The 19154-nt window shown below is 39.8% G+C and overlaps 2 protein-coding genes across 19 annotated transcripts in view; one reads left to right on the top strand and one right to left on the bottom strand.

Annotated features, from left to right (window-relative positions):
- AGBL3 (AGBL carboxypeptidase 3) overlaps positions 1-19154 on the bottom strand; it is a 148859-nt gene that overhangs the window by 8381 nt on the left and 121324 nt on the right. For 15 of the 18 annotated variants that reach the window (XM_016958178.3, XM_016958179.3, XM_063815602.1 and 12 more), the window contains one exon: positions 11757-11988. The exons of the other annotated variants lie outside the window; for them this stretch is intronic. In XM_016958178.3, the coding sequence (XP_016813667.3) occupies positions 11757-11988 (232 nt within the window). The remainder of the gene's footprint in view (positions 1-11756; positions 11989-19154) is intronic. 18 annotated transcript variants of the gene reach the window in all.
- Positions 1-19154, top strand: part of CYREN (cell cycle regulator of NHEJ) — a 77044-nt gene that overhangs the window by 43286 nt on the left and 14604 nt on the right. Inside the window, exon 3 of the transcript XR_010159008.1 lies at positions 6193-6290. The gene's annotated coding sequence lies outside the window, so the exon portion shown is untranslated. The remainder of the gene's footprint in view (positions 1-6192; positions 6291-19154) is intronic.

Below are 19154 nucleotides of genomic sequence, written 5' to 3'. Positions count from 1 at the left end.
AGGATGGTCTCGATATTCTGACCTCGTGATCCACCCACCCTGGCCTCCCAAAGTGCTGGGATTATAGGCGTGAGCCACCACACCCAACCATTGAGCTTTTTTACATATGCTTGTTGGCTGCATGAATGTCTTCTTTTGAGAAGCGTCTTCATATCCTTTGCCCACTTTTTGATGGGGTTGTCTGTTTTTTTCTTGTAAATATGTTTAAGTTCCATGTAAATTCTGGATATTAGACCTTTGTCAGATGGGTAGATTGCAAACATTTTCTCCCATTCTGTAGGTTGCCTGTTCACTCTGATGCTGGTTTCTTTTGCTATGCAGAAGCTCTTTAGTATAATTAGATCCCATTTGTCAATTTTGGCTTCTGTTGCAATTGCTTTTGGTGTTTTGTCATGAAGTCTTTACCCATGCCTATGTCCTGAATGGTATTGCCTAGGTTTTCTTCTGGAGTTTTTCTGGTTTTGGGTTTTACATTTAAGTCTTTAATCCATCTTCAGTTAATTTTTGTATAAGGTGTAAGGAAGGGGTCCAGTTTCAGTTTTCTGCACATGGCTAGCCAGTTTTCCCAGCATCACTTATTGAACAGGGAATCCTTTCCCCATTGCTTGTTTTTGTCAGTTTTGTCAAAGATCAGATAGTTGTAGATGTGTGGTATTATTTCTGAGGTCTCCGTTCTGTTGCATTGGTCTATATGTCTGTTTTGGTTACTGTAGCCTCGTAGTACAGTTTGAAGTCAGGTAGTGTGATACCTCTCCAGCTTTGCTCCTTCTGCTTAGGATTGTCTTGGCTATTCGGGGTTTTCTTTGATTCCATATGAAATTTAAAGTAGTTTTTTCTAAATCTGTGAAGAATGTCAGTGGTAGTTTGATGGGAAAAGTGTTGAATTTATAAATTACTTTGGGCAGTACTGCCATTTTCATGATATTGATTCTTCCTATCCACGAGGATGGAATGTTTTTCCACTTGTTTGTATCCTCTCTTGTTTCCTTGGTGGTCTGTAGTTCTCCTTGAAGAGGTCCTTCACATCCCTTGTTAGCTGTATTCCTAGGTGTTTTATTCTCTTTGTAGCAATCGTGAATGGGAGTTCATTTATGATTTGGCTTTCTGCTTATCTATGTTGGTGTAAAGGAATGCTTGTGATTTTTGCACATTGATTCTGTATTCTGAGACTTTGCTGAAGTTGCTTATCAGTTAAGGAGTTTTGGGGCTGAGATGTTGGGGTTTTCTAAATATAAAATCATGTCATCTGCAAACAGAGACCATTTGACTTCCTCTCTTCCTATTTGAATTCCCTTTACTTCTTTCTCTTGCCTGATTGCCCTGGCCAGAGCTTCCAATACTATGTTGAACAGGGGTGGTGAGAGAGGGCATCCTTGTCTTGTACTGGTTTTCAAAGGGAATGTGTCCAGCTTTTGCCTATTCAATATGATATTGGCTATATATTGTCATAAATAGCTCTCATTATTTTGAGATATGTTCCATCAATACCTAGTTTATTGAGAGTTTTTAACATGAAGTGATGTTGAATTTTATCAAAACTCTTTTTTGCATCTATTGAGATAATTATGTGGTTTTTGTCTTTGGTTCTGTTTATGTGATGGATTATGTTTATTGATTTGCATATGTTGAACCAGCCTTGCATCCCAGGGATGAAGCCAACTTCATCATGGTGGATACGTTTTTTGATATGCTGCTGGATTCGGTTTGCCAGTATTTTATTGAGGATTTTCGTATTGATGTTCATCAGGAATATTGGTCTGAAGTTTTCTTTTTTTTGTTGTGTCTCTTCCTGGTTTTGGTATCAGGATGATGGTGGCTTCATAAAGTGAGTTAGGGAGGAGTCCCTCCTTTTCAATTGTTTGGAGTAGTTTCAGAAGGAATGGTACCAGCTCTTCTTTGTACTTCTGGTAAAATTCGGCCGTGAATCCGTCTGGTTCTGAGCTTTTTTTGCTTGGTAGGCTATTAATTATTGCCTCAATTTCAGAACTTGCTATTGGTCTATTCAGGGATCCGACTTCTTGGTTTAGTCTTGGGAGGGTGTGTGTGTCCAGGAATTTCTCCATTTCTTCTAGATTTTCTAGTTTATTTGCATCAAGGTGTTGATAGTATTCTCTGATGGTAGTTTATATTTCTGTGGGATCAGTGGTGATATCCCCTTATCATTTTTATTATGTCTATTTGATTTTTCTCTCTTTTCTTCTTTATTTGTCTAGCCAGTGGTCTATTTTGTTAATTTTTTTAAAAAAACAGCTCCTGGAGTCAGTGATTTTTGGGGGAGTTTTTTGTGTCTCTGTCTCCTTCAATTCTGCTCTAATCTTAGTTATTTCTTGTCTTCTGCTAGCTTTTGGATTAGTTTGCTCTTGCCTCTCTAGCTCTTTTAATTGTGATATTTGGGTGTGGATTTGAGATCTTTCTCGCTTTCTGATGTGGGTGTTTAGTGCCATAAATTTCCCCCTTAACACAATGCTTTAGCTGTGTCCCAGAGATTGTGGTACATTGTCTCTTTGTTCTCATTGGTTTCAAAGAACTTCTTGATTTCTGCTTTAATTTCATTATTTACCGAGGAGTCATTCAGGAGCAGATTGTTCAATTTCCATGTAATCGTGTGGTTTTGAGTGAGTTTTTTAATCCTGAGTTGTAATTTGATTGCACTGTGGTCTGAGAGACTGTTTGCTATGATTTCAGTTCTTTTGCATTTGTTGAGGACTGTTTTACTTCCAATTATGTGGTCAATTTTAGAATAAGTGCCATGTGGCACAGAGAAGAACGTATATTCTGTTGATTTGGGGTGGAGATTTCTGTAGATGTCTATTAGATCCACTTGATCCAGAGCTGAGAGTTCAAGTCCTGAATATCCTTGTTAATTTTCTGTCTTGTTGATCTGTTTAATATTGACAGTGGGGTGTTAAAGTCTTCCACTATTATTGTGTGGGAGTCTGTCTCTTTTTGGGTCTCTAAGAACTTGTTTTATGAATCTGGGTGCTCCTGTATTGGGTGCATATATATTTAGAACAGTTAGCTCTTCTTGTTGAATTGTTCCCTTTACCATTATGTAATACCCTTCGTCTTTTTTGATTTTGTTGGTTTAAAGTCTATTTTGTCAGAGACTAGGATTGCAACCCCTACTTTTTTTTTTTTTTTTTTTGCTTTCCATTTGCTTGGTAAATTTTTCTCCATCCCTTTATTTTGAGCCTATGTGTGTCTTTGCACGTAAGACAGGTCTCCTGGATGCAGCACACCAATGGGACTTGACTCTTTATCCAATTTGCCAGTCTGTGTCTTTTAACTGGGGCATTTAGCCCATTTACATTTAAGGTTAGTATTGTAATGTGTCAATTTGATCCTGTCATCATGATGCTATTTGGTTATTTTGTGCACTAATTGATGCAGTTTCTTCATAGTGTCATTGGTCTTCATATTTTGGTGTGGTTTTGCAGTGGCTGGTACTGGTTTTTGTTTTTCATATTTAGTGCTTCTTTCAGGAGCTCTTGCAAGGCAGCCCTGGTGGTAATGAAACCCCTCAGTATTTGCTTGTCTGGAAAGGATTTGATTTATCCTTTGCTTATGAAGATTAGTTTGGCCAGATATGAAATTCTGGGTTGAAATTTTTTTTCTCTAAGAATGTTGAATATTGACTCCCAATCTTTTCTGGCTTGTAGAGTTTCTGCTGAGAGGGCCGCTGTTAGTCTGATGGGCTTCCCTGTGTAGATGACCTGGCCTTTCTCTCTGGCTGCCCTTAACATTTTTTCCTTCATTTTGACCTTAGAGAATCTGAAGATTATGTGTCTTGGGAATGATCTTCTCATGGAATATCTTAGTGATGTTCTCTGTATTTCCTGAATTTGCATATTGGCCTGTCTTGCGAGGTTGGAGAAGTTCTCCTGGATAATATCATAAAGTGTGTTTTCCAACTTGTTTCCATTCTCCGTCTCCCTCAGGTACTCTGATCAATCGTAGGTTTAGTCTTTTTATGAAGTCCCACATTTCTTGGAGGCTTTGTTGATTCCTTTTTATTCTTTTTTCTCTAGTCTTGTCTGCATGCCTTATTTCAGCAAGGTGGTCTTCAAACTCTGATATCTTTTCTTCTGCGTGGTCGATTCGGCTATTGATACTTGTGTATGCTTCACAAGGTTCTTGTGCTGTTTTTCAGTTCCACCAGGTCATTTATGTTCCTCTCTAAACTGGTTATTCTAGTTAGCAGCTACTCTAACCTTTTATCAACGTTCTTAGCTTCTTTGCATTAGGTTAGAACATGCTCCTTTAGCTCAGAGCTGTTTTTTATTACTCATCTTCTGAAGCCTACTTCTGTCAATTTGTCTGTCTCATCCTCCAACCAATTCTGTGCCATTGCTGGAGATACATTGCGATCATTTGGAGGAGAGGAGGCACTCTGGCCTTTTGGGTTTTCAGTGTTTTTTCATTAATTCTTTCCCATCTTCATGAGTTTGTCTAGTTTTGATCTTTGAGGCGCTGATCCTTGGATGGGGTTTTTCTGGGGGCTTGTTTGTTGTTGTTGATACTGTTGTTGTTGCTTTCTATTTGTTTTTCTTTCATTGGTCAGGTCCCTTTTCTATAGGGCTGCTGCTGTTGGCTGGGGTTTCACTTCAGGCCCTAGTCATCTGGTTCACTCCTGGGCCTGGAGATGTCACTCAAGGAGGCTGGAGAATAGCAAAGAAGGGTGCCTGCTCCTTCTTCTGGGATCTCTGACCTCAAGGGGTACCAGCCTGATGCCAGCAGTATTGCTCATGTATAGGGTATCTGACAACCCCTCTTGGAGGGTCTTACCCAGTTGGGTGGCAGGGGGAACAGGACCCATTTAACGAAGCACTTTGTCCCTTGGTTGGGGGGGTGTGCTTCGCTGGGGGGAAACCCACTTGTCTGGGCTGCCCAGATTCCTCAGAACTACCAGGAGGAAAGGCTAAGTCTGCTGGTCTGCAAAGACTGTGGTCACCCCTCCCGCTAGGGGCTCAGGCCCAGGGAGATCTGGGTTCTGTCCCTGAGCCTCTGGCTGGAGTTATTGAAGTTCCTGCAGGGAAGCCCCACCCAATGAGGAAGGATGGGTCAGGGTCAGGCCTGAAAAGGCACTCTGGCCACAGTCAGCCACAGTCAGTGTGTTGGGCTTTGGGGAACATGTCTTGGAACCAAGCTGTTCAGCCTCCCTGACTCCAGCAGAGGAAAAGCACAGCCTGGAGCTATAGAGATGGATGATGCCTTTCCACCACCCAGGGAGCTTAGTGTGTTAGGCAGTTGTGAGTCCCAGTGCTGGCTGCTGCCCCTCCCCGAAGGAACTCAAACGGCTTAGACAGCAGGCAGACACAGCTGTGGTGCTGGTCATGCCTCCCCTGGGGAGCTCTGTAGGCTTAAGCAGATTCCAGCTAAGAGGCTATTGAGAAACTTCACGGCTCTGGGGTTGGGACGCTAGGCCCTGGTGGCGTGGGTCGTGAGTGGGATCTTCCAATCTATAGGTTTCACAGTTCTGTGGAAAAAGCACGGTTTCCCCGGCTGGGTAGCACACTCACTCACCACCTCCCTTGGCTGGGGATATAGGGGGGTGCTCTCCTGCCCTGTGTGGCTCTCAGGTGGGCCACTGCACTACACTGTTCTTCCTCTCTGTGGATCACACCAGCCTCCTAGTCAGTTCTGATGAGAGAACCTGGATACCTTGCTTATTATAGTTCTTTTCAATGGGAGCCTCCGAATGCCGCTGTTTCTAGTCAGCCATCTTGGCCCCATCCCAGAGAATATTTTTGACTCACGATTTATTCAGAAGTGTGTTATTTAGTTTCCAAATGTTTAGGTTTTTTTTTTTTTTTTTTTCCTATTACCCTTTGGCTATTGATTTCTAGTTGGATTCCATTGTGGTCAGATATACACTTTGTATGATTTAAATTCTTTTAAATATGTTGAGGTTTATTTCATAGCTAGGATATGTTCTATCTTGGTATATGATCCACGTACACTTGAAAATAATGTGTACTGTGCTGTTGTTGGATGAAGTGCTCCTTAAATGTCAGTTAGATATTTATATTCTTGTTGAATTATTTTATATCCTTGCTTATTTTCTAATTATTGAAACAATTGTGAATTTGTCTATTTCTCCTTTCTGTTTTATCAGTTTTTGCTTCACATATTTTGCAGTTCTGTGTTGTTTTGTTTTGTTTTTTGAGACGGAGTTTTGTTCTTGTTGCCCAGGCTGGAGTGCAATGGCACCATCTTGGCTCACCGCAACCTCCACCTCCCGGGTTCAAGTGATTCTCCTGCCTCAGCCTCCCGAGTAGCTGGGATTACAGGTATGAGACACCACACCCGGCTAATTTTTTGTATTTTTAGTGGAGACAGGGTTTCTCCGTGTTGGTCAGGCTGGTCTCAAACTCCCAACCTCAGGTAATCCACCTGCCTCGGCCTCCCAAAGTGCTGGGATTACAGGCGTAAGCCACTGCACCCAGCCAGTTCTGTGATTTTATACACACATCTAAGATTGCTGTGTTTCTAGTGGATTGACCTTTTAAACATTATATATAATGCCCCTCTTTGATAATTTTCTTTCCTCTAAAATCTACTTTACCTAATATTAACATAGCCACTCCTGCTTTCATCTATTAATGTTTGCATGATGTATCTTCTTCCATCCTTTTACTTTCAGCCTGCCTCCATTGTCATATTTGAAATGAGTTTCTTGTGACTGCATATTGTTGGGTAATGTTTTAAAATTCATTCTGTTAATCTGTCCTTAACCGTTGTATTTAGGTCATTTACATTTAATGTAATAGTTGATGTCTTAGGACTTAAATCTGCCATTTAAAAAAAGTTTATCTTTTGTTTTTTGTTTTCTCTTTCCTGCCTTCCTGTGGGTAATGTGAACATTTTTCAAGAATTCCATTTTGATTTATTTAGTGTTTTTTAGTATATCTCTTTGAACAGCTTTTTCAGTGGTTGCTGTATTATACTACATATGCATAACTTATCACAATTTATTGGTTGTGTTAACTTAGTAATTTGAGTGAAGTACAAACCTTACCTCCTTTTATGTCCTTTTACCTTCTCACATTTATAGTGGTCTTAAATATGTCTTTTATGTACATTTGGAACCACATCAATATTATAATTTTTGCTTCAACCATCAAATATGATTTAGAAAAATTTATATTTACCTGTATTTTATATCTACCTGTATTTTTGCTTACCGTATTCTTTCTTTCCTGATATTCCTTCTTTTGTCATTTTCTATCTGTTTAGAAAAATTCCTTTAGTCATTCTTTTAGAGTAAGTCTTCTGGTGAAAAATTCTCTTCATTTTCTTTTATCTGAACCTTTCTTGACTTCTCCCTTATTTTCACTGGGTATAGGATTCTAAGTTGACAATTTCTTCCAATAATTAAAATTATTGTGCTTTGTGGGTTTTGATGAGAAATCCACTGTCATTCAAATTGTTTTTCCTCTGTAGGAAAGGTGTCATTTTTCTCTGACTCCTTTCTTTTTCTTTTTTTATTTTTTGAGACGGAGTCTCGCTCTGTCACCCAGGCTGGAGTGCAGTGGCGCGATCTTGGCTCACTGCAAGCTCTGCCTCCCAGGTTCATGCCATTCTCCTGCCTCAGCCTCCAGAGTAGCTGGAACTACAGGCACTCGCTGCCACGCCCAGCTAATTTTTTGTATTTTTAGTAGAGACGGGGTTTCACCGTGTTAGCCAGGTTGGTCTTGATCTCCTGAACTCGTGATCTGCCTACCTCGGCCTCCCAAAGTGCTGGGATTACAGGCATGAGCCACTGTGCCCAGCCTCTCTGACTCCTTTCGATAGTTTTTTCTTTTTTTTTTTGGTCTCATTTTCAGAAGTTAAATTTTGGGGAATGGGCATGGTGGCTCATGCCTGTAATCCCAGCACTTTGGGAGCTGAGGGAGTCAGATCACTTGAGGTCAGGAGTTCGAGACCAGCATGGCCAACACAGCAAAACCTCGTCTCTACCAAAAATACAAAAATTGGCCAGGCATGGTGGTGGGTGCCTATAACCCCAGCTACTCGGAAGGCTGAGGCACGAGAATCACTTGAACCCAGGAGGCGGAGGTTTCAGTGAGCTAAGATCGTTCCACTGGACTCCAGCCTGGGTAACTGAGCAAGACTTTGTCTCAAAAAAAAAAAATTTTTAATTTTGGGGTATCTTGGCATGAATTTCTTTGGGTGTATCCTATTAATGGTCTGCTCAGCTTTTTGATCTATAGGTTTATGTCTCCTGTCAAATTTGGGAACCTTTCAGCCATTATTTCTTTGATTTCTTTTTCAGCCCTGTATTCATTCTCCTGTCCTTCTGAAACTACGATATGTGAATATTATTAGATTTTGTCTTATAGTCCTACAGGTGCCTGCGGCTCTATTCATTTTATTTTAAGCCTATTTTTTCTCTTATGTTCAGTTGGGTAATTTCTATTTTTCTATCTCTCTCAATTCACTGACTCTTTCCTCTATTTGTACAATTATACTGTTCTGCTCAGCCATTAAGCTTTTAAAATTTCAGTTGTATTTTTCAATTCATAAATTTCTATTTGGTTCTTAATATTTTTTTTCTCTCTCTCTGCTGAGGCTATTTTTTTTATTTCTTCCAAGTGTGTTTATAAGTGTTTTTTGAAGCATTTTAATTATGATTACTTTAAAAATCTTTGTCAAAAAATTCTAACATCATTAACATCTCAGTGTTTGTGTCTACTAATTGTCTTTTTTCAGTTTTAGATCTTCCTGGTTCTTGGTACAACAATTTATTTCTGATTAAAACATAGACACTTTCATATTATGTTATGAGACTCTGGATCTTATGTAAACCCTCTGTTTTGGCTTTTTGTCAGTTTGCTCCAGCACAGGGAGTGGGGAGATAAGACCTCATTACTGCAAGATGGAAGTGGAAGTCCAGGTTCCCCATCTGGACCCCATTGACACCAGAGATAGGAGGCTTCTAATTATTATTGGACAGATGTGGAGGTTCATCTCCATATGTAGCCTCCATTGAGATTGGGGTGGGGTCTAGGTGACAATTAGGACATGGCGTGATTTTTAGTCATTACTTTCATAAGAGGTTCCTTATATATTAATACTTTGAATCTAGAAATGCACTCAATGAGGATTGGCCTGAGCATGAAGGTACAGACAAATAGTGAGGTATTAACTAAGACCTCTTTGGTTACAAGTAACAGAAACCAATTCAAGCTAGCTTAATTAAAAAAAGCATAAGGTAGGGTAGGGGAAGAATTATAAGAAAGTACAAAGCTACTCATGGAAACAGAGGGAGAGGGAATTCAGCCAGGCTTCAGGAAAGGACTAGAACTAGAAAATGGAAAACATCCAAGGGTTTTTATTCATCTGCAGTCTCTGCTTTTCTCTCTCCACAGGAAAGTTTTTACTTCCCTTAGCTCAAATTTGCATCCTACAGCAGTTTCATGTGCAAGACTGATCCACTATCTCTCAATCCAGTTCCAAAGTATAGAGAAAGATAATCTGATTGGCAACCATGCCAGTGGGTAGAGGTCACATAATTACAAATGCAGCTTTTGGAAGTGCTACCCTTGTGGATCAAGAGGCAGTCCCCAGAGAAGGGCAAATTGTGCCTGAGGTAGACACCCCCAAAAGTATCTGATATAGGTGTATATGGAAATATTAAAAAGTAGGAAAGCAGCAAGCAAGTCCTTTCTTAACAGATGATCTCACTGCAAACTTAAACATTGTCAGGTTGATTTTTGTTGTTGTTTTTCTTACAACTTAGTTCTTTATGGCTACCTTTTCTGTTTTATATATCATTTGTTTGACTGTCTCAACACTCTTACATGCTATTACCTATAGTAAGTGATTTCAGGGTAAAGTGAGAATAAGCAAAGAATGAGAAGATCACACTTTGCTAAACCATTTTAGACATTGGTCTAAGTTAGGATTAAGGAGAAACTAGTTAATGTGCTGTAAGAGTTTGCAGAATTATCATGTTGAACATGACGTTACATCTGAATGTAATCATAGGGCTGAAACCTACATTGTCTGTTCTGTTCTTAAGCCAAAATGAATAGGGTCTATGTGGATTAATAGGTGAATTGCATGTTAACAAGATGATTTACATACCTTAAATTTCTCTCTGGTCAAACATAGGTCAGATTTCAAATATGGAGGAATAAATCTCATGCTTGGCATTCCATTTGGTAATGATGAAAATTCTTGAGAAAGATTATGCAAATCAAAATATAATTGGAGATATTTTTCACTTCCATGAAGATGAAGCAGATGCATTTTCCCTATTCTTTGCACTAAAAATAACTACAAATCCTGGACATTACATATAAAATGAACAAAAGGCAACTCCGAAAGGTAGAAAGCAGGCAGGCTAGCTAAGGACTTCAAGAACCAAGGAACAACACAATGGTGTCTCCTGGGTTTTCTTTTTGCTTCATATATCCAAGACTTGGAGCTGAAGAAGCCAGCAATCTGAAAACACAAATGTGCCCAGACACATGCACAAAAAGCTCTCAACAATAGCCTGTACTGTGTAGAAAAGGACCAGGAAAGGGACAGCTTACTGATATAGAAAATGTTAGGCAATAACCACTGTACTCCAGCCAAGCACCACAGATAAACAGTGCCCTCACTCCCACCCATGTAAGCAGAGGCAGAGGGGCTTACACTTCCACTCTTATGAGGTATAATGAGGGATCTCAAACCTCTGCTAGGGTGGTGTCAAAGAAGAACAAATAGAAGCCAGAACTTTGACCCTCCCACTGGCCTATAAAGAGTCTCTCTCCTCCCCCAGGGTGTCACTGGAAACCAAATGGGGAGCCGAGATTTCCACACTCAATGGACAGAAATGAAGTACCTCTTTCTCTCCCCATTGGGCTGGTGTCAGAGGAGGCCTAGTGAAGAGTCAGGGTTTTTACTACTGCACAGTACCAATGGTTCATAGCCTTCACCCATTTTCTTATGAAAGTATTCATAAGTTTCCAGTTGGTATGTAAGCACTGTTTGTATATTAAGTATATTGGTCATGTTTTTCACTTATAAAGAGAAATGGCAAAGCATAATGATGAAGTTCAGGAGGACTCTGTAGTCAGAATGTCTAGGTGGATTTGACTCCAGATTCCACTACATATTGGCTTGTGAGGCTTTGGACAAATTATTTAACCTCTTTGCACCTCAATTTTCTCATGTGTAAAATGTAAAGTGTATACATATATAACTTAGAACAGTGTGTAGCACATAGGAAGTACATTATAAAAATCTGTTGATAATATTAGTATTGTATTTATTATTTTCAGCTTATTACTGTCTTTACTTTTATTTACACATGTTTCCTTTTGGCCTTAGAGGTAGTTCTGTTTTTTATCTTTAGAAGAAAACTGGTCTCACTCTTTCTGCTTTCATCTCAGTATCAATAAACTGAAGTAGCTCAGGTTAATTATTTTTAATTCTGGTTACCCCATAGGATTATAAGGTTTAAAACAGCTGATAATTTTCAAATCAGGCTATAATCATACTTTATTTATGCATACTTTATTAATAGATCTAAATTAATGAGTAGTTTCATGCAAATAATCAATTAAATAAGGCCTGATAACTTACTCCTTCATTTATCCAGTGTTTTCTGACAGCTTTGGGTCTTTGTTCTTTGCCAAATGTGATGGAGCTGACATCATTTTCAAGAGCAGATTTTTTTTTCGTAGGATAATAAATTAATAAGCCCTGCTTTTTAAAAAAAGTTGTGTTAAATAGATAAGAGTGATAAAATTGTATTGACTTACTGATGTTGGATTTGGAAGTTGGTTCTTGGATTGAATAGCTGTTTTATCTGAGTGGTTTGCATGTTTTTAGTGCCATGCATGATGGGGAGCAAATACTGCAATATTTCTTGAGTTTGAACTATTCCTTTATCCTTGTAGCTTCTTTTTTCATCATCTGTCCAATTTATGCCAGTCTTCTTGCTTTGGAAAGATATGCATTCTTTTATTTTGCTTTTTAAGTTGTGGTGCAGATCTGGGGAGCAACCACAAAAATATGTACAGAGATATGAACTCTATTCACAATTACTTATTGGGCATTACTATATGCCAAGGATTTTATCTAAAATTCCTTGCCCATCTGAAGCTTGTACTTTAATGACAGTGGGCAGAAAATAAACAAATAAAATATATATTATGTTAGATAATGATAAAGTTTACGGGATAAAGTAAAGCTGCGGAGGGGAGTAGAGAATTCTTGAGGGGTTGATTTCCATTTTTAAAAAGGTGTTAAGAAAAAGCCTCCTTATGAAGCTGACATCTCATGGAAGTTAGGAAGTAAATCGAGCAGGTTTCAGGGGAAAGATAATTCGAGACAAAGGCCCTTACTGAGGTAGGAGAATAGTAGTGTGTTCAAGAACACCAAGAGTGCATCAGTGGGTGGAGTAGAATGAACAAAAGGGAAAGTTATAAGGGATAAATTTAGGTAGGTAACATGGACTCAGCTCATGTTGGGCCTCAAAGCCAGTAGAAGGACTTTGATTTTTACTGAGTGTGAGATGGAAAATCACTGGAAGGCATTGAGCAGAGGAGTGTCAGTCTGAGATTTGTTTGGACAAGATTGTGCTGGTTGTCAAGTTGAGAACAGATTGAAGAGAGGCAAGAGTGAACAAACAGGGAGATCTCTTGGAAGGCTTCAGAAACAATCCAGGAGAGATGGCGGTAGCTTGGACCAGGGTGGTGGAAATGGCTAGAAGGGTGAGAAGTGGGGTGGGAGTATTCTGGGTACATATGTGGATTTTCTAAAGAATTGGATGTGAGATGAGAGAATAAGAAAGGAATCAGTGGTGGCTCCAGAGCTTCTAGTTTGAGGAAATGGCAGTATAAGGACATGGGGAGACTGGGAAGAGCATGTTAGAAATCCCTTCTTTATTAGATGATACAAAGGAATTATTGTTTTGTTAATGGAGACATTGAAATATAATAACATTTTAAAAAATGTTTATCTCACCCCATATTAGGATGGCTGCTATCAAAAAAAAACCTCCAGAAAATAACAAGTGCTGGCAAGGATTTAGAAAAATTAGAACCTTCACACATTATTAATAAGAATGTAAAATGGTACAACATTGTGGAAAACAATATGATGGTTCCTCAATAATTAAAAATAGGATTACCATATGACCCAGCAATTCCACTTCTGGTTATATGCCCAAAAGCATTGAAAGCAGGGTCCCAAAGAGACATAGATACATTCATATTTATAGTAGCATTATTCATAATAGTCAACAGTTGTAAGCAACACATGTGTTCATTGATGAATGGATTAACAAAATGAGGTATATTCATACAATGGAATATTATTTAGTCTTAAAAAGGAAGGAAATACTGACAAATGCTACAATACTGATAAACCTTGAGACCATTATACAAAATAAAATAAGCCAGACACAAAAAGACAAATATCACATTTGTCATCCAAATATTTGACTCCACTTCCTAATTTGACTAGAATATTCCATTGACTAGAATTCTATTTGACTAGAACAGTCAAATTCATAGATACAAAAGTAGAAGGATGGTTTCCAGGTGCTGGGGGGAGGGAGAATTGCGGAGGAATAGGCATAAAGTTTCAATTTTAAAAGAGAAAAAGGAGTTCTGGAGATTGCACCACAGTGTGACTGTACTTAACACTACTGAATTGTACACTTAAAATTAGTTGATGGTAAATTTTGTTATGTGTATTTTATCACAATTTAGAGTCTACATACTTGGGAAGTGGGTGGAACCCTGAGTAAAGCCTGAAGGAAGACTAGTAGTCAGACATTTAAAAAAAGTCCTATAATTTATAATTGTCATGCTTAAATTGGTCCGTAGACAGCATAAGAGAAAGTAGAATACATTTAGAATAAAAGCAAGGAATACACTGTGCTTTGTTAATAACTGTTTATCTAGTGATATACACTAAACTGTTTATAGGCAAAATAATATAATTTATAGAATTTATTTTAAAATATTCTAGGAAAAAAGTAGTGGGAAAACAGATGAAACAAGAGTAGCAGGATGCTGATGAGGATGGGTGATGGGCATCAGTGGACTCATTATTCTATTTCTACTTTTGTTTATGTTTGAAAATTTCTACAATAAGTTTTTTTGTAAAGAAATTATCTATTCTTAAAAGGAAAATAAAAAGATAAATAAAGCACGCATTGCTTTAAGCTAGATCTGAAAGATAATGTATGATTACAATATCTGGCAATATTGGCAAATGAAATGAACTTATTTACAGTTTCTTGATAAGCCATTCTTAGGCCACTCAATAAACATTCACTGAATGTAGGCCGGGTGTGGTAGCTCATGCTTGTAATCTCAACACTTTAGGAGGCTGAGGCAGATGGATCACTTGAGGTTAGGAATTCGAGACTAGCCTGGCCAACAGGGTGAAACCCTGTCTCTACTAAAAATACAAAAATTAAGTCGGCATGGTGGCGAGTTCTGTAATCCCAGCTACTCAGGAGGCTGAGGCAGAGGAATTGCTTGAACCCAGGAGGCAGAGGTTGCAGTGAGCCAAGATCGCATCACTGCACTCCAGCCTGTGTGACAGAGCAATCAATACTCCATCTCAAAAAAATAAAAATAAACATTCAGTGAATGCTTATTATGTATCTGGCACCATTTTTGTTTGGTAAATAGATGTGAAAAACACAGTCCCTGCCTGCCTTCAATATGTTAAGAATCAGGACTAGAGAGCAAAAAGTAAAGTATCTATTAGAATATACTTCTATAGAGATAAACCAGGGCACTCACTACATACATATACTTACAGCCATACTTATAGATGGGGGCAAAGGGTATGGGGTAAATGAATGAACACAAGTCAGCCAAGTAAAAAAGGACAGTCATCTAGGATGTGGGACTAACATGGCACATTCAGGAAATCACAAGTGTGGTGTAGAATAATTGGGATATCAGGTAGGCATGAAGACATGGTTCAAAACTAGAGGACTTGTTTGCAATAACACTTTTGAGATCCTCTGAGATGGGAATAATTCATGACTGACAGACGCTAAATAAATGTGTTTTGAATGAAACGGGGACATTGAAGATTTTACGCAAGAAAATCAGGTTTGCATTTTTGAAAGATCACACTGGGACCCAGGAAAACAAAAGGTTGAAGAAAAGTGAAACACAAGGCAGGGAGACAAATTAGGAGGCTAATGCAGTTATTCAAGGGAGGCAAAATGAGGGTCTGAATTAGTGGTAGCATTAGGATGAAGAGAGCAGATTCAAGAGAATCTTTAGAGGTAGAATGGATAGAGCTTCATGTTATTAAAGACCAAAAAAACAGAAGTTTACAACATTAGGATAAGTCTTGGGTTTATTACTTAGATAACTGGATGATGGCAGTACACTGACTGAGACATGGGATGCAGGAGAAAGAGATCGGAAGTGGACACATTGAATAGAAGTGCCTGTGGGGAAAAACAGATGGAGATATCCAGTAGGCAGAGGAATATGAAATTCAGGAGAGGCTTAGACTGAAGATTAAAAATATGATGGTTGTCAGTTGCTGGTTGAAGCTGCAGGTAGAGATGAGAGTGCTCAGAAATAAAGTATGTGGTAAGAAAGACCAAAGGATGGACTACTGTAAAACAGCCCACTTAAAATTTAGGCAGAGGTGATGTCCTACATGGGCTCCTCTTCACATATTTCAACACATTTCATGAATGGCTAGAGAAACAGGAGTAAAACCAGGAGAGAGTAGTGTCACAGATATGACACTTAGATATTCATTGAGCTATTTCACAATAGCTATTGTGAAATGTTATTAAAGACCAAAAAACAGACATGTACAACATTAGGATAAGTCTTGGGTTTATTACTTAGATAACTGGATGATGGCAGTACACTGACTGAGACATGGGATGCACAATAGCTATTGTGAAATAGCTCAATGAATCAAGGGAAATAGTTTAAAGGCCCTGAAAATAATCAACAGTAGAGAAGTCAGTATGGCTTTGTAAATAACCATTTCATGGTATGGCAACAGTAGAAACATTCTCAAGCAGTAGGTTGAGAAGTATACAAGTGAGGAAGTGAAGGTAATGAATGTTGGCTATATTTTGAGGAAGGTGAGAAAGACGGCAGTAATTAGAGTTATGTCACTAAGGAAATTGATGGACATGGGATCTAGAGCACTGCTGAATGAATTAACCTTAAACAGAGGGATATTTATTTCTTGGAAACAAGAAGGAACGATGTTTGAGATGAGTTAATTTATTGATGGCCTCTCTGGTTTTTGTTTCTGTTTTATATGTGAAGTAAGAAGTTAGGTCATCTACTGAGGGTCAAGGGGAGATGTTAGGTAGGAGAGAGAGAGGAAAAAATTTAGAATAGTTACTTTGGAGAATGGAAGAGGTAGCTGATCAAGTATATGTATATATAAATTATGCAAACAAGAATGTATAATGCCATTTGGTAATGTAATTTTTCTCCAGCAGGGCTCTATAATCTAAGATAGGGGCAGAGATGGATAGTTAGATTCATCCAGAATTGCAGTTGTTCAGCATTGGCTTAGTCAAAGGATAAGGAGGCAAAACGAGTTTTAAGGACATTGTTAAGAAAGTGGTTGGGAGGCTGGCTAGATGGAGCTTGCATTTGTCGCTCTCATAGAGAGAAACTGAAGGAGTGAGTGAACACAACACCTTCAACTGAAATATCCAGGTACACACATTGGATTAATAAAGAAAACAACTTGACCCATGGAGAACAGAGAAAAGCAAGGCAGACAGCTGCCCACCCAGGAGCGACACAGAGCCAGGAGAGCCTCCCCTGCCCAAGGAAGGGGTGAGTCAGTGAGTGATGATGGGGACCCACGCTTCTCCCACAGATCTTTGCAGCTCCCAGGTCAGGAGGTCTTCTCATGAACCCACTCCACCAATTCCTGCAGTCTGACACATAGGGTTATTGATACATGGAGTCTTGGCAGAGCAGCTACTCAGGCATATACAGAGCCCCAGGAGCTTTAGATACTCGGGTTTCCCAGCAAAAGTGGCTGCAACTCCAGCAAAGTGGGAAGTTAGACCTCTGTACATACCCCTAGGAAAGGGGCTGAATCCAGGGGGCTGAGCAGTGACCGTCTGCAGATCCTGCTGCCACAGCACATCTCAGGATAAGACCCACTGGCTTGGAACTCCAGCCAGCCAGTGGTAGCAGTGTTGTACCTCCCTGAGATGGAGCTCCCAGAGGGACTGGCTTGGAACTCCAGCCAGCCACTAGTAGCAGTGTTACACCTCCCTGAGACAGAGCTCCCAGAGGGAGGGTGAACCACTATCTTTGCTGTTTTGCAGCCCTAGCCATTGTTGCCTTTGGTGCAGCCACCCTACAGAAAAGAAGCTAGACTACTTTTTCACATGGGTCTCTGATGCTGCTTCTCCTCAATGGGCAGAACTTCTCAACCAGGGTCACCAGTCACCCTTACTGGTGTTTTCCAGCTGGCAGTGGTTCAGAGCCTCCCTGGTATAGAGCTTCCATGGGAAAGGATGGGCCACCGTCTTTGCTGTTTCACAGCCTTAGCCATGTTTGCCTTCAGGCTCTAGACAGTCTGAGGTGATTAGGGATTGGAGTGGTCCCCCGGCGCAGCACAGCAGCTCTCCATAAAAGTGGTCGGACTGCTTTTTCACACAGACACTGGATCCCATTTCTCTTCACTGGGAGGAATTTCCTGACCAAGGTCTACAGATACCCCTGCTAGTGTTTTCTGTCAGCAACAGTTTCAAACTTCCCTGGGACAGAGCTCCCAGAGGGAGGGGTGGGCCACCATCTTTGCTGTTTCACGACCTTCATTGTTGGTACCTTCAGGTGCTGAAAAATCCGAGGTGACAAGGGACTGGAGCAGACCCCCAGCATACTGCAGCAGCCATACAGAAAGCGGGCAGACTGTTTGTTATGTGGGCCCCCATCCTGTATCTCTTCACTAGGCATGTCCTCCCAGCCTGAGTCTTCAGCCACTCCTTGCTGGGGCTATCGAGCCAATAGCAGCTCTACAACTGCCTGGGACAGAGCTCTCAGTGGGAGAGATGGGTTGTCATCTTTGCTGTCTTGCAGCCCTCACCCGTGCTGCCTCCAGGCCCTTGAGAGAATTCTGGCAGTTCGATGGCCCAAGTGTCTTATGTTCTTCAAATGACTGCATCAGTTCTCCAACATGGGTTCTTAACCTCAGTTGGTTGAAATGACAGAAATAGAATTCAGAATATGGATAGGAAAGATCATCAAAATTCAGGAGAATGGCAAAACCCAATCCAAGGAAACTAAGAATCACAATAAAATGGATACAGGAGCTGACAAACAAAATAGGCAGTATAAAAAAGAACCTAACTGATCTTATAGAGCTATAAAACACACTACAAGAATTTCACAACACAACCCTAAGTATTAACAGCAGAATAGACCAAGCTGAGGAAAGAATCTTGGAGCTTGAAGACTGGTTCTCTGAATTAAGACAGCCAGATAAAAATAAAGAGAACTAAGAATAAAAAGGAATGAACAAAACCTCTGAGAAACATGGATTATGTAAAGAGGCCAAATTTATGAATCATTTGCATCCCTGAAAGGGACAGGGAAAAAGCAAAACATTTCAGGATATTGTCCATGAAAACTTCCCCAACTTTGCTAGAGAGGCCATCAGTCAAATCCAGAAAATACAGGAAACCCCTGCAAGATTCTATACAAGAAGATCATTCCCAAGACACAGAAACATCAGATTTTCCAAGGTAGAAATGAAAGACTATTAAAGGCAGGTAGAGAGAAAGGGCAGGTCACCTACAAAGGGAACCCCATCAGCTGACTTCTCAGCAGAAACCCTACAAGCCAGAAGAGATTGGGGGCCTATATTCAATATTCTTAAAGAAAAAAATTTTGAACCCAGAATTCCACATCCAGTCAAACTAAGCTTCCTCAGTGAAGGAGAAATAAGATCCATTTTAGATAAGCAAATGCTGAGGGAGTTCATTACCACCAGACCCACCTTATAAGAGATCTTGAAAGGAGCACTAAATATGGAAAGGAAAGACCAATACCAGCCAAAACACTTAAGTACGTAGACCAGTGACACTATAAAGCAATCACACAAGCCAGCCAGCATAATAAACAGCTAACAACACAATGACAGGATCAAATCCACACATATCAATACTAACCTTG

The sequence above is a fragment of the Pan troglodytes genome, chromosome 6, assembly GCF_028858775.2.
Source record: "Pan troglodytes isolate AG18354 chromosome 6, NHGRI_mPanTro3-v2.0_pri, whole genome shotgun sequence".
Classification (NCBI taxonomy): Eukaryota; Metazoa; Chordata; class Mammalia; order Primates; family Hominidae; genus Pan; species Pan troglodytes.
Note: the sequence above shows the minus strand (reverse complement) of the source record. Positions and strands in the feature narration are given on the sequence as shown.